Genomic DNA, 10468 nt, shown 5'->3' with positions numbered 1-10468 from the left:
GTAGAAATTCATGTCGCTATTGTAGCTAAGAATAGACTACACTCCCAAGAATCGCATGAAGCACATAGGAGTCATAGCTTGTAAAGGATTGTGGTTCATTTCTAATTAATTTATCTCTTTATTAACTACTAAATCTAAGACAAGAGGACTATGTCTGTTTAGAATAAAGAGCAAGAGTGAGTTGACAGCTCATGGGTGGGTATGGTCATGAATATTGTCATGTGTATCCCTTTTCTTCAGGGAGGAAAGAAGACATTAAGAGTAGCGAATTGGATATAGAGTAACTGTCCATAAAAGGAGGCTGGGTTGGGGAAGACTCTAAATCATGATGTTAATTACCAGTTAAAGGGGCATGACGCTAATAAAACCTAAGACGTTAATACGGAGAAAATTTTATCTTGGGGTACTATGGGTGATTGCTTAGAAACAATATTGTTATGCTCTATAAAAATAAAATTTCAGATTTTCAAAAATGATATCATAAACAAAATAGGTAAAATGTGTGTATGTATCAATTATACGCATTAAAACGGAAAGATTACATAAAATCAGTTTAGCATTCATTCATATATTTAATTATTTACTTATTAGGTGGTTTCTATAAAGACTGCTCAGGGCATTTACTTATGGAATACTGGAAGGATAAGCATGCTATCTGTAAAGCCATTAATAAGAAAAAACAAAGATGTGTACAGATACACACGCATATTTATATATGTTTCTATTTTAATCTTATTTTGGGATATTTTCACAAATAAAACTATTGTTGTCGCTGTTTAGCGCCATATCAACTCAGAACCAATGATCAATGGAATGTCAGCCGTAACTATTTCGTCTGGTCGTACATCAAACATTTCATTACTGTATGTGTCATTAATTCTCAAAAAACACCGTTATGCTAAAGAGCTAACCCTCTAGTATTCAGGTTACGCTGTCAAGATTAATGTTCGTTTATTCACGTTGTTTTGAATTAATCATACATTAACTCGTAACTTCAGGATTTTGATGATGTGATTGTTTATTGAGATTGACATTATAGGGTAGGTGTAAGAGATCTGACGCGTTTGAACATACACAAGGGTTGGATCTGACCGGTTTCAGCTCTCAGCAAAGAGAATATTTGAGCATGACATGGCTAGTTTAAATACGATAGGGTTAAGTAAGTCTTATATTTCTAGCAGATTAGCAGACTAAATGCAGGCTTTCTCGTCCGTTTTCCGAATATGGATATTGTATGTATTAGTGGTTTGTGAAATTAGTTGCATTTGTAAGTATAGCATATTTGTTAATACCAACATTAATCATGGCGTCGTCGTTCGCAGCCTCTAGTATAACAACTAAAATCATTCAGTTATTTTGGGATTTATAGTCTACATCTTCATTTGTGGAGTTATTCGTTAGTTTTTTTTTTAATACCACACAATTGCAAGTATTTTCAAGTAAGATAGACCAAGGCATACGAGTGAAAAAAAATTCGCTTTCTTTTCTTTGTGTTTGTGTTATTGATATTTGGAATCATTAGCCGTTCAGATCTCTACTGGCTTCGTCAGCAGCACATTGTTCTGCAACAATAGATATATGCGAGGACAAGAACGCGAAGAAGTTCTACTTAGCAATTTCTATAACACACACACACACACACACACACACACACACACACACACTATATATATATATATATATATATATATATATATATATATATATATATATATATATATATATATGTACATATATATGCATATATATATATATATATATATATATATATGTACATATATATGCATATATATGCATATATATATATATATATATATATATATATATATATATATATATATATATATATATATATATATATATATATATATATATATATGTATATATATATATATATATATATATATATATGTACATATATATGCATATATATATATATATATATATATATATATATATATATATATATATATATATATATATATATATATATATATATATATATATATATATATATATATATATATATATATATATATATATATATATATATATGTATATATACGTGCATATCTTTATAATATCTCGATTCAGAAATACGCGTGTGTGTGTTTGTATGTATTATGTACCATGGATGGTGTGTAAATCCGAAATATCTACCGGGAATGTAATATAATTATAAGGAAGTCCGGAGAAGAAATTTGCTTTCTTCCTATAGGTTAGAGACAATTCACGGCAACACAAAAACGCAGTTGCTGATATGAATTCAAGAAGTCAAATGACACCACTGATACGATAGCCTTTCCACTTAATTTGCTTCTCTGCATAAGTTTCTCAGTTTCATTACTGAGTGAAACGTAACGCAACATTTCTTCGTGATTGAAGTTTTCATTTTTTATTCTTTTCATATGTAGCTAAAAATACTTTAATATATAGCAGCAGGCGCGGCTTAATGGTAAGAAGTTTATCTTCCAGCCACTTGGTTCCGAGGGAAAACGTCTTCTACTGTAGCACTGGGCTACGTTAGAAGAAATGTAAGTGAAATAGGTTGATTAAACTGTGTGGTAGAACATCGTATAAATATGTACGTGTGTAAGTATGTATGAATCTCTCTCTCTCTCTCTCTCTGTATATATTGGTGTTGTTGTGTTTATGTCCCCGTAATCTAGCGGTTCGGCAAAAGACCGATAAAATAAGTACCAGGTTTTAAAAAATACATCCTGAGTTCGATTACTTTGACTGAGACCGTACAAGATGGTGATCTAGCATGGCCACAGTCAAATGACTGAAGCAAGTAAAAGAATAAAAGAATATATATATATATATATATATATATATATGTGTGTGTGTGTGTGTGTGTGTGTGTGTGTGTGTGTGTGTGTGTGTGTGTGTGTGTGCATATATATATATATATAAATTCAATAATAGGACGTATATATATATATATATATATATATATATATATATATATATATATATATATATATATATATATGTGGGAGAATTTACGAAAAAAACAACAGACGAAGACAGGTGGTGTAAACAACAAATGGATGTATTAATTTAACGCTCGGGAATAGAGAAAGTCCTTGACGTTTCGAGCTACGCTCTTCAACTGAAAGGAACACAGAAAGAAATAAGGAGACAAACAAGGAGAAAAAAAATTATAAATGTAGTGGTCAGCGATCTATCATGGCGAATGTATATATATATATATATATATATTAGTAATTATATTAAGGAAAAGAGTGCACTATCGGAACGCTCACGGGTACATCGACAACAGATTAAAAACCCAGAAGTCCGCCAAATACCACTGAGTAACCATCTAGCAACATGTGGTCATCAAACTTTTATTATATTTCCATTCCATAAACTTTACAACCGGAATGAAATTGAAAGAAAATGCAAAGAAAAGGACTTTATTAAGAAATTCAAACCCACTCTTAACAAACAATGATTAAATCCATCTTACTTGGGGTTTAAAAATCTTATCCCTGTAACCAAAACACAAAAAATCTCTCAGATATCATCATTTCTATAAATAGATTTGGCATCATTTCTAAGAACAGCCAAAACACCTACTGGGGTTTAAAAATCTTATCCCTACAACCCACACAAAACAATAAATTAAAATATCATCATTTCTAAAAATAGATTTGACATCAATTCTAAAAATAGCCAAACACCTACTGCTGCCGTCCAAAGGAATTGGTATAAAAGACAGAAAACCAGCCAACTTATTACAGTCTGTTAAAGTCTGTCATACCGGCCATGACGAAGGGAAATAGCCCTGAAACTCGAGTCGCCTTTATATATTTATATATATTTATATATATATATTTATATATTTGATCCTTTATATTGAACACTCAATATTTCATCTACATTCAATACTTTCTTTCATGGTGCCATCCATTTTTATTTTATTTTGTTTTATATTGTATATTGTATATTATATTATATATTGTATATTCCATATTCTATACCCCACATTAGTTCTGCAGGAATATAAATAAAACATAAAAAACAGACAGTGTTGGAACTCTTTTAAACAAAATAATATATATATATATATATATATATACATACATACATACATACATACATACATACATATATATATATGCATATATATATATACATATATGTATACATATATATATAGATATATATATTCATATATATATATATTTAGATATATATTATATATATATATATGTGTGTATATATAAGTATATATATATATATATTTATATATATATAATCATTATATATATATATATATATATATATATATATATATATATTTATATATACGTTTATATATATAGATAGATAAATAGAGAGTTAGATATAGGCTTGTATGTATGATGTATGTATGTACATACATGCATATATATAAGGATATTTGCGTGTGTGTGTGTGTGTGTGTGTGCGTGCGTGCGTGCATGCGCGCGTGTGTGTGTGTGTGTCTACAATGGATTAAATGTAAATAGTTACGGTATATAACTCATTTAATATATTTTTTTATGAAGCTGAGTCATTTATCCGGAGCTGGTTTAAAATAAGCATGATGTTAATTGTAACTGTTCGTGGGAACAGATTTAATGATGGTAAGCAGATAGGGAGCGAGATGCATTAAAAGAACATATATAGACAAAGTATGAAGGTTAAAGATTTGAAATCGTGTAATAAATGATCCAAGGGAAATTATAAAGGCTAAAGAAGTAATGAATATTTTGTTATAATGACATGGAATAATAGTGAACCGTTAGGTAGTGATTGATTGCATTACTGACGGAGACAATAGACACAAAAAAATATCATAATTTGCAGGATTGAAATGCCAAATGCCAATTCTGCCAAATGTTAAATATTAATCTTGGCAAATACTAAATGTTAATCTTGCCAAACATTGAATGTTAATCATGGTGAGCAGATAACTATTAATTCTACTAAACGGATTAATTCTTAGTTGTTTTTCTGGATCAGTCACATTCACCACTAGTTCTCTGTGTGATACTTTAACTTCACACCTTTCATATTTCCCCTATAAGATAATATTTTCTTTTACAGTCTCCGTCATTTATAAAGTATATCTCAGCTGCTAGTCTTTATTATTTTCTCTAGGTTCTTTAACTCATAGCTTTAGAAATTTGAAAATGATCTTAATCGTCATTTTGGATTGACCTTCTGCACACGTCATCCACATGTAACCATGGCAAATTATGTAAAATCTGTACTGACACCATAAACAGAGACATTGAAAATATTTTCAAATGATGACATGGCAGCATTTTCTCTCTCAACAGCAGATATTCACTATTACATTACATATGAAAGGAATATTCTATACACGTAATTTTCACCTCTTGTCTTGAACAACACATAATTAAAACTCAGAAAATTGCATAAATGTATGACCACGCATGTAAGATAACCGTGACTGATCACCTGACATGTGCAGCATAACTAAAATTACATCTCGAAGGCTGGTCTTTCCAGGTTGGATAATATAGTAATCCCTCGACTATCGTGGGTGTTACATTCCAAAACCCCACACGCGATAGGTGAAAATCAGCGGAGTAAAAACAGCACTGTATATTTATTATTATTATTTTTATAATTTGTATATATTTTTTTAATCATAAATGCAAAACACCACCGCAAAAGAATAGGCGTAAGCTTAAATAATAAACCACGATAGGTGAACCGCGATAGGAGAACCGCGATAGGTGAACCGCGATAGGTAAACTGCGATATGGCGAGGGACTACTGTACTTCAATTTTCATTACCTGCAGACATTTAGGCTAACGATTTGGACATGTGGTGGGTAACTTACTAGAAATAGTAGCCAAATACCGCTTCGATTACAGTCTGTTACTCTGTTTTTGTTTTAATAGACATATTTAATAATGTAATCCTAAATAAAGAACTAAAGAAATTCAAATGGACATCTAACAATGCTGATCTCACCTACGTTCACTGAACATCTAATCACATGTCAAATATTATGAATCATGGACAAAAAATATTGGCCAGAAACTAAGTAAAGTGTTTCCCCTCCTTTAATGCACATTAAAAAGGTTTCTGAGTATTACAATGAGGCACAGTACACAACCAGCTTCAGCTAAAGAGTTAAATACTGATCAATAACCTGTGACCGCCTAAAATTTGTAGGAAGGCAACCTCTATACAGTATAAATCACCAAAGAACCTTATTGAGAATAGTAAAGTCACAAACATTTTATTTAACTGATCCTGAAATATTTCTTAAATGACCAAAAAAGGAGTTTTGACGTGTAATTCGTGAAATATGGTGCTTCTATCGCTAAGCAATACAAATTCCGAGAGAAAATAAAACCTTGTATACAATATTATCGTCTCTATTAAGAACACGTAGGCTAACAATTATAACATATTTGGCAGCAATGTAGAACTCAATGAGCACTCATTCAAAATTCGCCTGCGCCAACACATCAACTCATTCTACGTATGTTTTACATAGTATATCATTACACACACACACGCACATACACATATATATATATATATATATATATATATATAATTGTGTCAATAATTTGAGATCAAGAAATAATGGAAGGTCAACATTACATAGCAGATGGGTAAAAGTTAGAGAGTAAAAGACTCCCTTTTGGTCATGAATGACCATGGGATTGTACCTAGAAAGTTACCCTCCGAGGCACAAGTCCTGGCAAGGTTGTTTATGGAAGACCAGCAGTCACCCATGCATACCAGCCTCCCCTCTCCACGCCACCGATGTTATCCAAGGGAAAGGCGAAGGCTGATACAGCTTGGCACCAGTGATGTCGCAACTCATTTCTGCAGCTGAATGAACTGGATCAACATGAAATGTGTCTTACTCAAAAGCACAACACACAACCTGGTGCGGGGATCAAACTCACTACCTCATGATTGTGAGGCCGACGCTCTAACCATTGAGCCATGTACCTTACATAGGAAATACTAAATGAAACATCAGTATTTAAGAATAACATGAAGTGTATTGAATATCTGTGACACTACAAAAATTGATAGCAATCGTCAGTGCGTTCAAAATATAGAGAAAACAAATAAATTTCTTTCGATCTGCCGACACATGCCCACTTACTTTCTTACAGACTATAGAACATATAATAATTATCAATTAGCGTCAAAGCCATAATTTTTTGATAGACAACTTGACGCAAATTCCTCTACACCTAACGTTTTTACTTTGAAACAAATGTTCTATAATCGTAGCTACTAATTTTATATTGCCTTTCTAATAGGTGTATAGTTCTCAAAACGTATTCAAACTGCGTCGACAAATGCATTTTATCTTGGAATTAATTTCTTTTTTCTTCCTGTGATCACTGAAGGTTTCATGAATCAGATATGACAGTGCTAATCCCTTAAACTTAAGAAACTTATTAATTTTTAAAAATAAATTATACAATTGACAAGAGTATGTCGAAAAGGCGTTTATAGACAGTTCGTGCTCAGATCGGACCAGATACCTAAAACCCAACGAAGAACGAAAGAATACGGATATAACTTGGCTATAGGCAATGTACCAATCAAGATAAAGGAAGAATAAAAAGAAAAGATAACAGATGGACAGGCTGCTGTAAATGACATTAAAACATTTCCAAAATAGTTATATAGAAGTGAGTATAAAATTAAGCTGATAAACTAAAAAATCAGGAAAGCGAGAATTCACAGAAATTTTTTATATACACATATATATCTCGAAAGTTCCTACTGTCCTACTAGTGATGAACCACAAGGGTTCTCTCTCTTTATCTGTGGCATTAAAGCATGAACATTCCCCAGAATATATATCTAAGATGAATTTACTATGAACTCTCACTTTCCTAATTTTCCTGTTTTTCTGCGCAATATTTTTATGCCCGCTTCTGTATAACTATTTTATAAATGATTTAATGCCATCTCAACCGCATGTCTATTTTTTATTCTATCATAAATTAAAGTTTCTTCTTCCTTTTTAAAAATATATATATTGTTTTCTTTTTCAGTATCAGTTTGAGCTGAGTTTTGTAATGATTTTGGTTATTAAATAAATTATTAATTTTGCTCCAATGTATTGAATTGCAGGTATTTGGTTTTGGAAGAGGAAAAGATAATTCTCAATCGGATGAGTACGGGAACAAATCAACAACACAAGCAGAATCGAAAGTGCTGGTGGATAATAGTTGTGAGGCGTCTCTTGCCGCATCTGCACAATGTCCACCGATGCCAGATCTTACGGGTCTTACCAACGAAGAAATACAAATAATAACAAATGTCTTCCGGCGTCAAGAGCAGTTTGAAGTCGAAACTAAAGACAGAATTAGGTGATGTATCGTTCTTTATTGATATTTGAAAATAAAGATTTACCATGTATAATATTTTGTTTCTCGTAAGATGGTTATTGAAGTAAGGGAAAATGCTACATCCAAGTTTTTTTTTTTTTTTTTTTTTTGTATACAAAGCTCCAGGCTTATATATTCTAAGTGGAGGCACAATGGTCCAGTGGTTAGGGCTGCGGACTCGCGGTCATAGGATCGCGGTTTCGATTCAAAGACCGGGCGTTGTGAGTGTTTATTGGGCGAAAGCACCTAAAGCTCCGGCAGGGGATGGTGGCGAACCCCGCTGTGCTCTTTCACCACAACTTTCTCTCACTCTTACTTCCTGTTTCTGTTGTGCCTGTAATTCAAAGGGTCAGCCTTGTCACACTGTGTCACGCTGAATATCCCCGAGAACTACGTTAAGGGTACACGTGTCTGTGGAGTGCTCAGCCAACTTGCACGTTAATTTCACGAACAGGCTGTTCCATTGATCGGATCAACTGGAAACCTCGACGTCGTAAGCGACGGAGTGCCAACAACAATATATTCTAAAGAGTGGCTACATTTTGAATCAAAGAAATAAAACTACAGAGGCTTAGCGTAATGGAGAAGCTTCGCTAATGACAAACATTTCTCAATTTTATGAATCTTAAAGTGGAATGCAATATTAAATTCTGCTCGAGTATGAGACGTTCTGGCATAGCCACTTTGACGCCACCTTTTTGGCGTCACTGATTCGAAGCTGGTGTAGTTTTAATCAAACTTTTTAATGTTTCTCTCTTTCCCCTCTTTCTGCGTTTATGCGTATGAAGAGAAAGGAAAGTATTCATGTCAATCGTGTTCAATAGATAAATAGTATCTGTCTCACTCTTTCTACCAGTGTGTGAATATTATGCGCGCACACGTATTTTCGTCCAGCACCAAAAATTACTGCTCGCAAACCAGGCTGACTGCTAAATCAGCCGTGTCAGATCGTCAGCGCCAAAACAGCCGCGCCCAATCGTCTCATTCCGATTCTCTCCATGACCTTTTCACACTGCCTGAGATTTGTAAGATTGATTCAGTTAATATTTATCAAGACATCCAAAGGTTGATTAGTTACTACTGTGTGTACAACATCTCCTACATCATGAAGTACCTCTTTACAACGAGACGCAAAACAGTGTCTAAGAAGTATTAAATACACAAAGGATATAGAAAATTATATACCGGTGATAAACTGCTTCCTTTATAAGGTTGGAAATTTAAAGAGCTTAGACACAATAAAGATCGTAACTCAGTGGTGGACTGATTGCATTAATAAATAACCTTTAGTAATACGTTTTTAAGCCATGCTTTCATGATCTAAGGTATACCATCAGGAGACCAGAGCTTTTCAAAATATGAAAGAAACCAATTTTCAAATGTCTAAAATTATAGTCAGGATGTAAAGATGTGCGAATTCGGCGTGAATTATGAAATGATAGCGATTGAAATTTTTGTAAATCTAATTATGAACCTTCAACGTATATTTACTATAGAAATAATCTAATAGTAAGGCATATAAAAAAAATGTAAGCATTAGTATAGGTGGAAACTGAACCCACAACTCTTATTTTTGCTTTAAGTGTGCAGACCGATTGCACCAACATACCCACCCCTTCTTTTTTGGTGTTAAGTTTAGGAACTATGATTTCATAGCGGTGAATATGTAAGCATATGAAAATTCTGCTTGAATAATGAAATAGTGGCGAGTGAATTTTTTAAAAATATAATTATGTCTTCATCGTATATTGACTTTAGGAATAGTGCAATATTAGGCCAAAAAACTCCCGTGATGGGAAAGAATAGATCCCCAGGTGTACTAATGTCCATTTTTGTCCGCTACAGGGGTTTATATGCCCTAATATTAATTTATTTCTTAGGCGGCGAGCTGGCAGAAACATTAGCACGCCGGGTGAAATACTTAGTTTCGTCTGTCTTCATGTTCTGAGTTCAAATTCCGCCGAGGTCGACTTTGCTTTTCATTCTTTCGGGGTCGATAAATTAACTACCAGTTGCGTACTGGAGTCGATCTAATCGACTGGCCCCTCCCCAAAATTTCAGGCCTTGTGCTTAGAGTAGAAATGAA

General features: G+C 33.0%; 1 protein-coding gene across 6 annotated transcripts in view; it reads left to right on the top strand.

Moving 5' to 3' along the window:
* The window catches only part of LOC106871929 (regulating synaptic membrane exocytosis protein 2), a 309716-nt gene that overhangs the window by 85513 nt on the left and 213735 nt on the right, over positions 1-10468 (top strand). For all 6 annotated transcript variants that reach the window (XM_089355577.1, XM_089355576.1, XM_089355579.1 and 3 more), the window contains exon 3: positions 8126-8364. In XM_089355577.1, the coding sequence (XP_089211703.1) occupies positions 8126-8364 (239 nt within the window). The remainder of the gene's footprint in view (positions 1-8125; positions 8365-10468) is intronic.

The sequence above is a fragment of the Octopus bimaculoides genome, chromosome 7 (assembly GCF_046866305.1).
Source record: "Octopus bimaculoides isolate indiv1 chromosome 7, ASM4686630v1, whole genome shotgun sequence".
In the NCBI taxonomy this organism is placed as follows: Eukaryota; Metazoa; Mollusca; class Cephalopoda; order Octopoda; family Octopodidae; genus Octopus; species Octopus bimaculoides.
This window is presented reverse-complemented; position numbering and strand designations above follow the sequence as displayed.